Genomic DNA, 15,625 nt, shown 5'->3' on the forward strand with positions numbered 1-15,625 from the left:
ATGGGCACATTCCCACAGACAGAAACCAATTGAATTTCATCTTCAGGGAAAAGCATTTAGGCCAGCCACACCCTTAGCCAGCACCCGAGGATCCACACCGGCGGCAACCCCAACAAATGCGGTCAACGTGGAAGAGCCGTTCGATATAGCTCTCACATTTGGAGACACCAGACAACTCAGAGCAGAGAAACCTGTGTCTGTCATCACTGGGGCCCCGCCTGTACCCAGAGCGCCCACCTTGCTCACCGCCACAGAAATCACACAGTAAAAACCCTTGTCTCCCGTCACTGAGGCAGAGCCTTTAGCCAGAAGTGGGCCCTTTCCCAACACCAGAGAACTCACACAGGGAGAGCCACTAGCCCGGTCATGAACCCTGGCCTTCCACACTAGAGCTCGACACGGGCTACGCTAAGCATTCCCCACAATCCCCTGTCATCCAAGACCCTGAGAATACAGGCTGTTCCACCAGAGACCTGAAGAGTTTCATTTCTCGGCTGAAATGGGCCTCGAGTCAAGCTGCCGCCCGAGTGTCTGGAAAAGTCAACTGGCTTCAGCATGACTCACGGGTATATAGTCTTTGAAACGGAAACTTCGAAAGTTTAATCAGCAGTTGACGTGGGGGTGAGGCTACCATGTAGAAAGATCTATCTAAATTCTGGAAAGGAACAAGGCACGCGACTACAAGTGGCTTGCAGGGGTAGATGCAGCGACCATTCCTGAAGGGAGGGGCTGGAACGCGTTCCTTGAGTCAGGAAGGGAGAAACGTGAGGGAGAGATCCTGCCACAGCCCCTCGTGCTCTGGCCATTAGCACAGGGTTCACACTGCACAGGAACCCGGGCAATGCTGGAGCACAGCACGGAGAGGTCTCACGTGCCTCACCTCACTCCGGGTGTGCTGTGTCCTGGGAAGACAAGCCTTGTATTTGCTGATAATGTGGAAGAGCCTTCAGCCATGTGTCCCTGGTGCCAGGGACATCAGAGCTCGTTCATCCTGGATCGCAGCACACCCATCTCCCCAATGTGGGAGAGCCCTTAGTCAGGGCACTAACCTCAGGAGAACGGGAGAACTCACCCTTCTGAGGAACGGAGACATGACACACATGGGGGGAACCACCCCAGGGCAGTGCTCACCTCTGTACACAGTAAGACCACCGGAGACGCACCTTGGGGATGGAACAAAGGTGGGAGACCCTTCCTTCAGAGAGCTCTGCTCTTCTTCATGTCCAGGACCTCACACGGGGTAGAAGCCATGTGCTGGGATTGCTGCACAAGAGCTCACAGCAACATACATCCCTTCGAGGCCATGGGCACGTTCCCACAGACAGAAACCGGTTGAATGCCCTCTTCAGGGAAAAGCATTTAGGCCAGCCACACCCTTAGCCAGCACCCGAGGATCCACACCGGCGGCAACCCCAACAAATGCGGTCAACGTGGAAGAGCCGTTCGATACAGTTCTCACATTTGGGGACACCAGACAACTCAGAGCAGCGAAATCTGTGTCTGTCATTACTGGGGCCCCACCTGTACCCAGAGCGCCCACCTTGCTTGTTTGGCTTTGGTTCAGGTTATGATGTCAGGGTTATGGGACTGAGCCCGGAGTCAGGCTATGGAAGGCATGGGGAGCCTGCTGATGGGTCCATCTCATCCTCTGCAACTCCCACACCACCACCAAAAAGAAACAGGAGAGAGAGAGAGAGAACGTGTGCCGAAGTCCACTCAGACATCCATTTGTAAAGATGCCCGGGATTCGTGGCTCTAGATGAATGGCCCAATAAAGCAAGTGTGGGCAGAACGTCGATGGTCGAGAGAATGTTTATTTATTAAGTTTTATTTTATATAAAAGAATTTATTTTTTATTAAGTCAGTCGTGTGTCTTACTAAGTCAGGCTGCTATAACTCGGGACTCTGCTACCAGGGGCAACATGAAGTTCAGAGGTTTGGGGCAGGGACTTGCAGAGCCTTCTCCATATGTGCCCAGAAGTAAATTTCCCCCACAGCCAACTCTAGACATTCTGGTTAAGGGTACATCTCCAAGTTAACCAACAAGAAGAGGCTATCATTTCCTCCGGAAGAGAGATGAAGCCGGCAAGAAAGACACCCAGGTCAAGGCCTGAACCTCAACCCAGGGGGGAGATTCAGAACCAAGACAACTTACCACTGCGATGCACGTGCACCAGGGAGATGGCAGCGGTCACACTCCTGGACGTGCTGCACTTCCATCTGCACTGAAGAGACAGAGGCCAGACGCTTTGGATGCTGCCCAGGAGGCCATGTCCCCTGAGCCTCGAAGCACCACCTGTAAAAACAAGGAGACCATTCAGTCGAGGTCTCAGGACCCACACATGGGGAGACACAGAGTCACCCATAATGGAAAGCAGGCCCCTCCCTCCCAGCAGGGAGTGCAGGCTCAAAAAGGCCAAAATCACAGGGCCCTGCCATCTGTCAAAGTCTTAGCATGGCTGCTGGAAGACCTTCCCCTAATACATGCTTAGAGATTTGGCTGCCAGAACTCAACACAGGAAAAGAAAAAAACCAAAAACCAAAACAAAACAAAACAAAAAACCCAACAACAACAACTACCTTCCCCTTCCCCAACACCCTTCCACTATAGGGTCGTGGCTAAGGCAGGCTTCACACTGTGCGCATTTTGCCCTGATAAACGTCAACCCTCCAATAAAGCACAGAGCTTAGAGCTAGGCTTGGGCACCCCGGCGACCTGGCTGGCTGCCGTGGCTGCCTGCCTCCCTCCCTCCCTGGCTCCAGTCCTTTCCTATGAGCATCTGCCTGGGCCCTGGTACTCTGGCTCTGCCCCAGGTACCCCGGGCTCTGGGTGCAGGCCGTCAGAAGGCAGTTGAAGTGTCGCAGACTCCAGCTGGCCAGCCCTGTGCTCCCCTCAACCCAACCACCGTGGTAACCAACGTGGGCCCAGGTGCCAGATCGAACTGCAGCCCCCACCCTCCTGCTCAAACACAGGTTCGCCTCAGAAGCAAGGCACATCGGCCCCAAATAACCTGCCCCTTAGCCCCCACCCCACCGCCCTGAATATCCCCTCGGAACGGAAGCCCCAGAAGCCAACACAACCACCATTCCAGGCAGCGCATTTCACTCATCCTCACGTCTTGCACAGGTTGTCTGAAGGGTCCAGAAAAACCCGCCTACGTGCTGCTGTGATGTGAGAAACCCTTCACCTCCCCAGAGTTTGAAAGGTCACCTGACCCATTTTGGAGGGCTGTCCCAGTGACCACACCCACTCCTCCTGCCAGCCTGGGACTCTGCCTGCAGAAAAAAAACAAGAAAGAACAAGAGTTGGTGATAATGTGAAGAAAAAGGAACCTTGTGTACTGATGGTGGGGATGAAAACTGGTGCAGCCATTATGGAAAACAATGGGAGGTTCCTCAAAAAATTAAAAATAGAACTGTCATATGTCATATGTTCATATGTCATATGTTCCAGTAATTCCATTACTGGGTATTTGCTCAAAGAAAAGGAAAACATTTGAAAAGATACGTTTACAGTGCAGCACTATTTACAGTAAGCAAGATATGGAAGAGCCCGTCAATAGATGAATGGATAAAAAAGACGTGACGTATATATAGATATAGATAGATAGATAATAGATAGACAGATCTCTAATAGAATAGTACTTGGCCTGAGAAAAGAATGAAATCTTAACATTTGCAACAACATGGATAAATCTAGAGGGTATAAAACTAAATTAAATAAGTCAAAGAAAGACAAATATCCTATGATTTCAATCATATGTGAAATTTAAGAAACAAAACAAAGCATAAAAGAGACAAAAAAAAAGAGACTCACGAATATACAGAACAAACTGGTGATTACTAGAGAGAAGGTGGGTGGAAAGAGGGCATGAGACAACGAGGGTGTATCACTGAAAAGGAAAAACAAAACTCGATCTGAAGTCATTATTATTGTCTATGTAGAAAATCTCAAGTAACTTATAAAAAGAAAAAAAAACTATTGGAAGTAATGAGGAAATACCAAAACATCATAGGATACAAGGTCAATATAAAAAAGTCAACTATTTTCCTATATCTGAATAAAGAATTGAATTCCATATTTTCAAATGAAAAAAATACCATTTACAATACACCCCTAGAAAGGGGTACTCAAGTATAAAATCTAACACAATACATATATACAGGAAGACAAACCTGATGGAAGAAATCAAAGATCTAAATAAATGGAGAGAGAGTTCATATTCATCGGTAGCAAGACTCAATATGGCTAAGACGTCAATTCTTTCCAACTTAATCTATAAATTCAATGAAATCCAAATAAAACCTCCCAGTTATCTTGCAGATATTGACAAGAAGATTCTGAAGTTTACACAGAAACGCAAAAGATCTAGAAGAGCCAACACACTGGACACCTGGGTGGCTCAGGTGGTTGAGCATTTGCCTTCAGCTCAGGTCACGATCCCAGAGTCCTGGGATGAAATCCCGAGTCAGGCTCCTTGCTCAGAGGGAAGCCTGCTTCTCCCTCTGCTCTCTCTGCCTCTGACATCCCCTGTTTGTGCTCTCTCTCTGACAAATAAATAACATCTTTAAAAAAAGTTTAAAAAAAACAGAACAGCCCACACAATGTGGAAGAAAAATGAGAATTCACCTCACCTGGTCTTGAGACTTACTATAAAGCTACTAGTAACCAAGACAGTGTGTTAGTGCTGAGAGAGACACACAGATCAACAGAACAGATTACAAGGACCAGGAATAGATCTACCAAAATAAAGTCAAACATTTTTTGACAAAGACACAAAGGGAATAAAAGGAGAAAAGATAGTCTTTCAACAAATGGTGCTCAAACAACTGAACACTCATGCAAAAGAAATGAAACTAGACACAGACCTTACACAAGTATTAACTAAAAATGAATCAGAGATCTAAATGTAAAAATGCAAGAATAAAGAATACAGGAGAAAAATCTCTCGGACACTGGATTTGATGATGAGTTTTTAGATAAAACAGAAAAAGCGTATTCCACGGGGAAAAACATGCGTTGGATATATTAAAAATAAAGTCTTCTGCTCTGTGAAAGACATTTTTAAGAAAATGAAAGGATAAGGCCCAGACAGGGAGAAAATATTTGGAACACAGATATCTAATCAAGGCTTTGTGTCCAACATCACAAAAGAGCTCTTAAAGCTTCAATAGTAAGAAAACAAATGACCAAATGAAAAATATGCAAAAGATTTGAACAAACACTCCACCAAAGATATAAGGTGATGCTCCACATCACCTCAGTGGGGATATGCAGACAACATGACAGTTATTGGAATGGTTACATCAAAAATAATGACAGTACTAATTTCAGGTCCAGAATCAGAACAAGATTCTGATTCATAGTTGGTAGGAACAAAAACTGATACAGCCACTCTGTAAAAATAGTTTGGCAATTTCTTGAAAAGCTAAACATACATACATACATACATACATACATAACCAACACAGCAATTTCACACCCTATGTTTTTGAAAACTTATGTTTTAAAACCTACATGCGAATATTTCTAGCACCTTAATTCAAATGGTCCCAAACTGGGAAAATCAAGCATCCATGGGTTAACAACTCTGAAATCACGTATGTAATTCTGAAATCATGTGTATGTATTCTAAAATTGAACTATCAAATAAATGAAATTCAGATATTAGCTAGATTCTCACTGTTAATGCAGGAGATTACAGACAAGCAAGGAGAGGTTAGAATGTTCCATTTGGTAATGATTACAACAGGAGACAACAGTGGGAATACTTAGCTTATTATAGATACAGATGGTTACATACTAAACTATTTATAGACACATGTATATACACGAGAGAGTATATACATATTCCCTTCTTGAGTTAGCTGAGAGGGTCTTTGAGCAATGACTTCCCAGTCACAACAGACACACCTAGTCCCCCAATCTTGGTTTCTCATACTATGCTCCAATGAAAAGAACCAGAACTACTGAGGCGGGGGAAATGGCTAATCCTAGGGCAGGAAAGACAGAAGATGAACCTGGAAAACCTACTGCCACAGAGTAAGGAAGAAATATTCAAACAATAACAGGGTATGTCAATAGACAAGGGAACCAACAGAAGGTGCCTTTTAAAAAATTTATTGACTTGTTTTTGAGAAAGTAGGAAAAGGAGAGAAAGCATAAGCAGCAGGGAGGAGCACAGGGAGAGAGAGAGAATTTCTATTTACTTACTTACTTACTTACTCATTTATTTATTTGACAGACAGAGATCACAAGTAGGCAGAGAGGCAGGCAGAGAGAGGGGGGGAAGCAGGTTCCCTGCTGAGCAGAGAGGCAGATGTGGGGCTCCATCCAAGGACCCCGGGATCACGACCTGAGCCTGAGCCTGAGCCAAAGGCAGAGGTTTTAACCCACTGAGCCACCCAGGCACCCCAAGAGAGAAAATTTCAAGCAGGCCCCACACTCAGCAAAGAGCCCAACGTGGGGCTGGATCCCAGGACCCTGAGATCATGACCTGAGCCGAAATCAAGAGTCGGACACTCAACCAACTCAGCCGGCCAGGTGCCCCTAGAAGATGCTTTTACTAACCAACCTGGAACAACTTGAGCAACAAAAGGAACAAGGTATCATTGTACTATAACCAAAATATAAAATAACTAGCCATGAATTCATGCTGATAGTAAATAGGAGAGAACAGAAAAATCTCCTATGCAGAATTCCTGATAATTTATGTACATAATCATGTAGCTACTCCAACAGGAAGGAGGTATAGTGTAAGTGGTATAGGGTAATTGCCCACTTTCTTCCAAGGAGTCCAGTATGAGGACAGAGAAAACAAAGTAATAAGTCATGTCCAGAGCACTAACCCTTGATATGATAAGACCAAATCACATTTTATCTCTGTGGTCTTCCTCCAAGAAACCCATAACCTCAGTCTAATCATGAAAACAACAGCAGACAATTCCCAATTGAGGGACATTCTACAAAACACCTAACTGTACTCCTCAAAACTGCCCAGATTATCAAAAACAAGGGAAGTCTGAGAAATTGTCACAGTTAAGGGGAGCCTAAAGAAACGACTAAGTGAAATGTGGCATTCTGAAACAGAATACCTGCATGGGGAGAAAACACCAGGGTCAACTATCGAAAGACAAATCACATCCCGTAAAATAAGAGTTTGCAACCCATTAAATGGACAAGCACTAGTATCCCTAATCTATAAAAAGCTAGACACTGAAGAAGAAGAAAAACAAAAAAAGCCACAAACCTAAGAGGAAAATGGGCAAAAGATATGAACAGAGGGTTCACAGAAACGTAAATACCTCTTTCAGATACATGAAAAAATACTTAACCTCACTCATAGTTAAGAAACTTGCAGATATAAACTTCATAAAATACCATGTTTATCTTTCCACTGCCAAAATTCCAGAAGTTGAACCACGTGTTTTATGGGAGAAGCTGTGGACAAACAAGCACTCAGGCGGTGTCGATGGGAGTGATACAAAATGATACCATAATCCCGAATGATCGAGTTATCAATTCTATGCACCCGTTGACCTGGTAGCGCACTTCTGGGAATTTATTGGATAGAAAAAACCTATACGTACAAGGTCATTCATTAGAACATGGTTTGTAATAGCAAAAGGTTTGAAATAATGCATAACTAACAATAACCAGTTAACGAACTATGGAACGTCCATGCTTGAATTACTGTGCAGTTATAACAAAGAAACAATCCATGTTCTGTTTAGATACAGATGTCTGGGACAGGCTTTTAAGAAGTGACAAAAAAGCAAAGGAAGAACAGAAAATCACGTATAGACTCGTTACTCAAAGTGTGGCTCTCTGAGCAGCAGAGTCAGCTTCACCTGGGAGCTTTTTAGAAATGCAAAACCCAGGGCCCCCACCAGATCCACTAAATCAACACCTGCATTTTAACAGGATGCCAGTGGTGTACAGCTGCATCTAAGTTCGGAAAGCCCTAAAGATGATGGATTCCCTTCCAAATAAAAGTAGGGGGCATACAAGATTATCTTTTAACTGAAAAAAGCAGCACTGCTAGGACAAACAAGACAGACAGACATATCTACAGCAGGAGGACCATAACTCCAGTTTGTCTGGGACTGTCCCGATATAGCCAGATGTCCCATCCTAACTTTATGGAACCTCTTTCATTCTCAGTGGAAGTGTCTCAGTTGAGATGAAAAATGTCACCCTTCCTAGAGGGAACATCACTTAACATTTAACCATGTTATTACTAATTCAAAAGTATTTTATTAAAAACAGAGAGAGAGAGAGAGAAGACCAGTCAGAAAAAACACAGACTGAAAAAAAGCAGTGAGCCAAGGATGGTTGGGCAACAAACCCAAGGAGAGGCAACGTCTGGGGCAAAAGGGAAAGACAACTTTGTGAGGAACAGTAAGGGGATGTATCAGAGTTAAGAAAGGAAAGCTAGCAGGCAGGTGTCAGAGACAACAGAGACTGAGGGTTATGCTGCAGGATGGTCAAGTAACACAAAGCCAAAAACTGGATTTGACTACAATTTGGTAGCCTTTTCCAGAGCTGACTCAGGTGAATGTCGAAGAAGCAAGAATGCATTCATGAAGTTGAAATATGAATGAGAAATGCAGAAACCAAAGCCAGAACAGTTGGCTATTCAAGCTAGAGATGTGAACAAGCTGACACAAACCCTTAGGGAGAGTCATCTGGAGGACGCGTGGTCCCTCCATTCCACCAGATCTTCAAAGTCCTATTCCTGCATCAAGCAGTACCATGAGAGAGCTGTCTACTCAGACCTCATTGCTTGGTCCCCTGAAAAGCATCCATACACTTCTAGTACAATGCTGTGTCTACCAGATATGATTATAGGCAATTTCAGTGTTATTAGAAAAATCAAAGGAAGTTTTACAACTTGCACAACTCTGTGAAATTAAGAGTCCTGCTTCTCATTCTACCAACTGTTCTTTGAATTTGCTTGATATACTTCCCTTCAAGTAATTCTTGCCTATTTCTATTTTTTTGTTTTGTTTTGTTTTTTTTTTTTAAGATTTCATTTATTCATTTGACAGTCAGAGATCACAAGTAGGCAGAGAGGCAGGCAGAGAGAGAGGAAGGGAAGCAGGCTCCCTGCTGAGCAGAGAGCCCAATGTGGGGCACGATCCCAAGACCCTGGGATCATGACCTGAGCCAAAGGCACGGGCTTTAACTCACTGAGCCACCCAGGAGCCCCTCTACATTTTTTGGTTTAAAAATATGAATCCTTTCAAATTTTAGAAAACTCATTTTCAAACAAAGTGGAAATAAACAAACAAAAAGCTCACCTGGGATGTGTTCATTTTCTGCTCTTAGTGGAGGAGAGAGAGCTGAGGAAGAAGGAAGGAAGAAGGAAGTTAGAAGAGACTTGGCCTGCCTTGCAGTTCTTGAATTTACCTGCCCACACAGCTCCACATACAAGATACTTCCCTCTCCATGTGTGGCTCCGATAGATGTTGAGCTTAGACATGATACTTTTCACTGAGTGAATGTAAACATTTGTTTCTTATTGATTTATTACCAATTTAGGTTCTGTGACACAGAAAAATTAAAAACATGAGAAGATGAGTTGAACATATAACAGTAACCTAAAGGAGGAAACAGTTTTTCAGAACTGATGTGGGAAAAATTAAAAATTAAAAATCTCAAGCCACACTGTTCATCTGTTTTCCTGTGAACACTATTAATCCCCTGAGGTCAGAAAATCCAAGAAACCTCTGGAAAAAGGAGATCGGGGTATTTAAGGCAAGATAAAAAATATATGTTTAATGTTTGTTTCTTACAACTTTCAAAAGGTCTTTTAATGAGAAACTATCTTTGACGTAATTAACAGTGACAAAATGAGCCATGGCCTGGGAATTCGCAGACCTCACTTTTAACCATGGTTCTGCCACCAACAAACTGCATGATCTTGGTCAGTCACCTTCTCAGGCTCAAGTTTTTTTTTTTTTTTTTTTTTTTTTTTTCCCCATTTCTCAAATAAGGCCAAAACAGATAACCTCGTGCCTGCACTACCATCCTGTACGTCTATAAGGCCAGGAGAGCAGGAACCTCTGCATCTTTCTAGATGCCATCAACAATGGCAAATGGGGAATGGAAAATGAGGGGAGGAGCGGGTGTTCAGGGAGGGGTGATGACAGAATTTCCTTCGCTATGGCTGCTGCCCTGTTTGCCCTCAGACTCTCCAAAGAAGTGACATTTCCTGTGTAGCCAGCGTGCCCACCCTCTCAGCTCCAGCTCATCTCGCTCTTCTTAAATTTGTCCCAGACCTGCCACTGTCACACAGCCTTCGATGGCTTCAGGATACTGTCATGCTTTTACATAACAAATAACAAATGAATACATAATAAATAATAACTGGGGGCCTGGGGAATGTTAGAGCGGGGAAAGGGCCTTGGTGGCTAGCTAGTACAGCCTCTCCCCTCCTCCATTGCACAAATGAGTTAACCGAGCAATGAAAGCCCTAGAGAATTGTCAAAGCTCCAGCCTCACGTTATTACATACACAACAAATACAAGAGCAGCTAACAAAATGTGAGTGCTCAGGGGACGCCTGGGTGGCTCAGTTGGTTAAGCCGCTGCCTTTGGCTCAGGTCATGATCCCAGGGTCCTGGGATGGAGTCCCGCATTGGGCTCCTTGCGCGGTATGGAGCCTGCTTCTCTCTCTGCCTCTGCCTGCCACTCTGCCTGCTTATGTTTTCTCTCTCTCTGACAAATAAATAAATAAATAAAATCTTAAAAAAAAAATAATGTGAGTGCTCAGAATAATCACGTCGACTATTCGGCCAGAGCAACTCACTCACATCAGACACCCTGCCTGGTTCTCCTACAACCGCGCCCCTCCTAGGAAGCCCGGCGCACTTAAGACGCGCAAACACACACACGTCATAACGCCAAGAGTGCACGCAGGTCGCACAAGCACACTCACCCCTACCCGCAGCCCCACCCCCTCCCCGTGGGTCCGGCGCACACGTCACGCATGCAAACTCCCCACCCGCCGCCGCAGGACGGCGCGGCCAGCTTAGCGCTGCAACCGGACACCTGCGGGCCTTGGGAACCCCAGAGCCAAGGTTCCCACTCCGGACCCTGGTCCCTCATGCAGAGACGCCGCCGCTCGCCGGCCCTTCAACTCTGCAGGCAACGCAGAATCCAGGAGTCGGTCTGGTGCCCGCGGGGCTCCGACCCACAACCGGGCACCCCCGCCCCCGCCGGACCCCCGGGCCGCACAGGGCCCCTTAGGCACTCGCCCCCATCCCCGGGACTCACCCCTAACTCCCTCACCTCGTGAACCCGGAAGCCAAAGAAGGTTTTGCAGGAGGGGCTGGAGGCCGAGGAAGAAAAAGCCAGGAGGAGAAGGCGGGGATGCACATGCGCAGAGGGAGGAAACAGCGCAGCGGCGAGGAGCTGGAGGCCGGTAACGGTCCAGCGGGGAGGAGAAGGCGGGGATGCACATGCGCAGAGGGAGGAAACAGCGCGGCAAAGGAGAGGAGCGGAAGGCCGGGAAATGACTAGCGGGGAGGAGAAGGCGTGGACTCACATCGGTAGAGGGAGGGAGCGGCGCGGCAGCGGCGAGTAGCTGGAGGCGGATGAAGGACCAGCCGGGAGGAGAAGGCGGGGAAGCACCTCTGTTGAGGGAGGGAGCAGCACGGCACGGGGCAGCCAGGAGCTGGAGGCCGGGAACGGACGAGCGGGGAGGAGAAGGCGGGGACGCACTTGCGCAGAGAGAGGGAGCGGCGCGGGGCGGCGAGGAGCTGGAGGCCGGAACGGACGAGCTTGGAGAAGGCGGGGACGCACTTGCGCAGAGGGAGGGAGCGGCGCGGTGGCGGGGAGGAGCTGGAGGCGGGTGAAGGACCAGCCGGGAGGAGAAGGCGGGGACGCACCACTGTTGACGGATGGAGCAGCGCGGCGCCGGCGTGGGGGCGGCGAGGAGCTGGTGGCCCGGAACGGAGGAGCGGGGAGGAGAAGGCGGGGACGCACTTGCGCAGACGGAGGGAGCGGCGCTTAGGTGGCGGCGGGGAGCTAGAACTCTGCTCCTGGCAGCTAGTGCTAGGATAGTGCGTCTACCCTTAAGAGGGCTATCTAACCCTAAGTCTTAAAAAGTTACTCATCGTACTGAGCTAGCAGGGGTTTAGTGAACATTAGAGGCGTTGACCATGTATATCTGGCGCATAAATGATTCAGTACCTCTCTCAAGATTCTCTTCCCCGGTGTACCCCATGAGCTTTTCTTGAGAAACCAGCTGGAGAGTTTCTGCCCAGTCGGCTGAGCTGAGAGATTGCTGTCTGAGGTACTCACTCCTGCTGCCTGGAGCCAGGCCTTTGTCCTGGTCCTTCGACCAAATTTTAGACGCAAGCCCAGAGAAGGGAAGCTGTGTTTGGATTTCATCTCTGTACCCGCTATTTGTGACCAGCATGGTTATTCTCCAATGAGAAAAGCAGCAAGCTAGCAATTCGGTATTAATACTAAAAACCGTTCATGTGTAAAAAACTGTCCATATACCAAACTTGAAGAAAGCACGCTCTCATCTCCTGCAACCTCCCACTTCACGCAACTTCCCCCAATGTTAACATTTTAACAGAGCCATGGTACTGTTATCAAAACTGGAAGCAACTCGGGCGCAATTGTATTAACGAAATTACAGAGTTTGTTCAGATTCCGTCAGGTTTTCCACGAATGCCCTTTTACTGATCCAGGATTCTGTCCAGATACCACGATACATTTATTTAATCATTATGTCTGCTCCAACCTGTAAGTTATTTTGGTCTTTCCTTGTCTTTCATGGCATTCACATGATTGAAGAATAGTGGTCAGGTATTGTGAAAAGTGCCTCTGAATTTACGCTTGTCCAATGTTGTCTCCTTATTGGACAAGTATATATTTTTAGGAAGAATACCCTTGGAAGGATGTGCTCTACCTATGTATCAGGTGACACATGATATCAACATGATTCGTCATACTAACCTTTAGTACTTGGTTAAGGTGGTATCAGCGGGGTTTCTGCACTATATATTTAGGATTTTTCCATATCCAGTCTACACTTAAGAGTGGATTGGCTAAGTCCAGTGCACACCCAGGGACAGAGGAAATTCACTTAGCCCCTTTTCGAATTTATGGTCATATTTTAAAACCACCAGGAGTGTTAGTAAATTTGAGGAGAAACTCTGAGGCTACCCAGGTATCCTGTTTATATTTATAGTTTTGGCCACTAATTTTCGCTTTCATTGTTGGGTCTTGCCTGCAACCACTTTTACTGTGGTGTTCTAAAAGGAGATTTTTCTGTTTTACTTATATGTTTATCGGGATTCTTCTGTAAAGGAAAGATTTTCATTTTCCTCATTTATTTATTCCATCATTTGTTTATGTCAGTACCGGCTCATGGATAATCTAATTCATTCCCCGTGGTCATTAATCAACCCTGCCTTTTTCACCCAACCCTTTGGTCTATGTTTTACAATTTTACCCTTTTCAGAATGTCAACGGCATTATATAATATTTATCTCCTGAGTTTGGCTTATTTCACTTAGCAAAATTCATTTAAGACTCATTTGTGTTAAAAAAAAAAAAAGACTCATTCATGTTCTTGGTCCTTTTCTCAGATCAGCTCCTTTCTCTCCACTCTTTTCATTTCACCCATGCTATTATTATGTACCCTATGTCACAACACTAGAAGATAAACGATCTGAACGTTTGAATCTTAACCGTGTAGTAGCTCTGTGTATGGGATTTCTAGATGTCTTCAAAGCCTCTAATAGAGACCGTATAATTGTATCCAAGTTAGGTTTGTAACAGTTGTCAGCAGTCTTGATTTGAATTTATAGAAGGTCTGACCTGAGAGTCTATGGAATAACAAATACATTGGAACTCTGGGCCTGGGTGACAATTCCAGCTAAAATGAATTTGCCCCTCAGGTGTCTTTCTCATCTACGTTAGAAAAGCACATCTTGGGAAGTAAGAAGGAGGAGTCTCTAAGTATATGTTAGTTGGAGAGAATCCTACAACTATTTGAGGTTTTTTATTTTTTCTTTTTCTTTCTCTCTCTCTCTCTCTCTCTCTCTTTTGTTTTTAAGTAGGCTCACTGCAGGGCTGATCTCATGACCCTGAGATCAAGACCTGAGCTGAGATCGAGTCGTTTGCTTAACCAACCAAACCACCCAGGCACCTCTTGAGTGAGTTTTGAGCAGAGTGTAGTTCGGAGAGAGGAGCAGATCCTAGGTTTTCACAGGCGTGTTCACAACAAGTGAGAATTGAGAATATTGCCCCATTCAGAAGCTCCCAGGCTGCCTAATGGAGAGAAGCCTGGACCAGGGCAGCTGGGCTGGAAGGAGTGAAGGATGGTTAGATGACCTGGGAAATAGAACTGTGCTGGAGGCATTCCAGGGATTTGTGGGAAAGGGCCTTAAAACTAGATGTGAGTCAGTTTTGTCTCACCAATCCCAGTTCAACCCTTACTCTTTGTTTTGTGCTCCCTCTTCCCAGATTCTGAGCTCTGCTCACACAATGAATCTGGCATTGAAAGCTGTGCTGTTGAGTTCTTTACAAGACAGCAGTACAAGGAGAGTTACTTATTTTTCTTCTTGAAGGTTGAGAAGAAATTGGTGCTGAAAATGTAAGTGAATTTCCCTGTCTTTGTGTTGGGGCAGAACCCAGAGGAAACGTTGAGTTTTCCTACCCCAGTCCTGTACTGACCACATCACCACTGGTTTAAGAAAAGATAGCCATTTGAGAAACTGCAATGCTTTAGAAAAACAAAACGTACACTCACTTGAAAGTGCCTCCATCCTTTTTTTCTTAGCTTTGGTTGCCTTCTCTAACTTGAGTAAACAAGGAAATACAGATGTAACAACTTTTGTTGTACAACCTTTGCTGAAGGTTTCGTGTTCCTTCATTTAGCGTATTATAATTTGCTTAACCAATTTTTCTCATTTTTAAAATTTCTTTGAAACAGAACATAGGGGTACAGACATTGTTTAAAAATGTCCTAGACGATAGTTCCATTCACCCAGTGAAAAATTGCACACTCAAGCTCTGCATGGCCAAATCACAGTCAGATGTAGTTGTGTGGGTGGTTTACATATGTCCTTTCCTGCCCCTTCTGCAAGGTGAAAAGGGTATTCTCCCACAGAGGGGCATTTCACCCAGGTGATGTTTGCAGCTTTTTAAGAAGGCAGGTCCGGGAACTGCAGGCAGTCTGTACCTTTAATGACTTCATTCCTCTTTCTCCATCCCAGCTCTGCCTTCAGAGATTTCTGCATTTTTCCAAGGAAGACCAGCAAAATATGAAGAAGTCCTGTGTGAGTTATTGAAGTCATTTTCTGCTTTGTTTTATAATGGAACTTATGAGGATTATGACTCGTGTTTAAAATAGAAAAGTAGAAATAGATAAAATGAACCTGAGGGAACCAGCATGACACAGTGTTTCTCAGACTTTAGTGTGCATCAGATCAAAACTGGGAGGTGTTTTATTTTTTTTTTTTTAAAGATTTTATTTATTTATTTGATAGAGATTACAAGTAGGCAGAGAGAGAGAGGAGGAAGCAGGCTCCCTGATGGGCAGAGAGCCCGATGCGGGACTCGATCCCAGGACCCTGAGATCATGACCTGAGCCGAAGGC

The 15,625-nt window shown here is 45.4% G+C and overlaps 1 protein-coding gene across 1 annotated transcript in view; it reads right to left on the reverse strand.

Moving 5' to 3' along the window:
- Nucleotides 1–12,427, reverse strand: part of LOC131830132 (uncharacterized) — a 59,529-nt gene extending 47,102 nt beyond the window's left edge. The window contains exons 1-5 of the mRNA XM_059172510.1: nucleotides 12,228–12,427; nucleotides 11,552–12,060; nucleotides 9,304–9,345; nucleotides 3,217–3,276; nucleotides 2,156–2,296 (exon numbers count right to left, since the gene is read on the reverse strand). Of these exons, the coding sequence (XP_059028493.1) occupies nucleotides 2,156–2,296; nucleotides 3,217–3,276; nucleotides 9,304–9,345; nucleotides 11,552–12,060; nucleotides 12,228–12,427 (952 nt within the window). The remainder of the gene's footprint in view (nucleotides 1–2,155; nucleotides 2,297–3,216; nucleotides 3,277–9,303; nucleotides 9,346–11,551; nucleotides 12,061–12,227) is intronic.
- Between the last annotated feature and the right edge of the window lie 3,198 nt (nucleotides 12,428–15,625).

This window comes from Mustela lutreola, chromosome 4, assembly GCF_030435805.1.
Source record: "Mustela lutreola isolate mMusLut2 chromosome 4, mMusLut2.pri, whole genome shotgun sequence".
NCBI lineage: Eukaryota > Metazoa > Chordata > Mammalia > Carnivora > Mustelidae > Mustela > Mustela lutreola.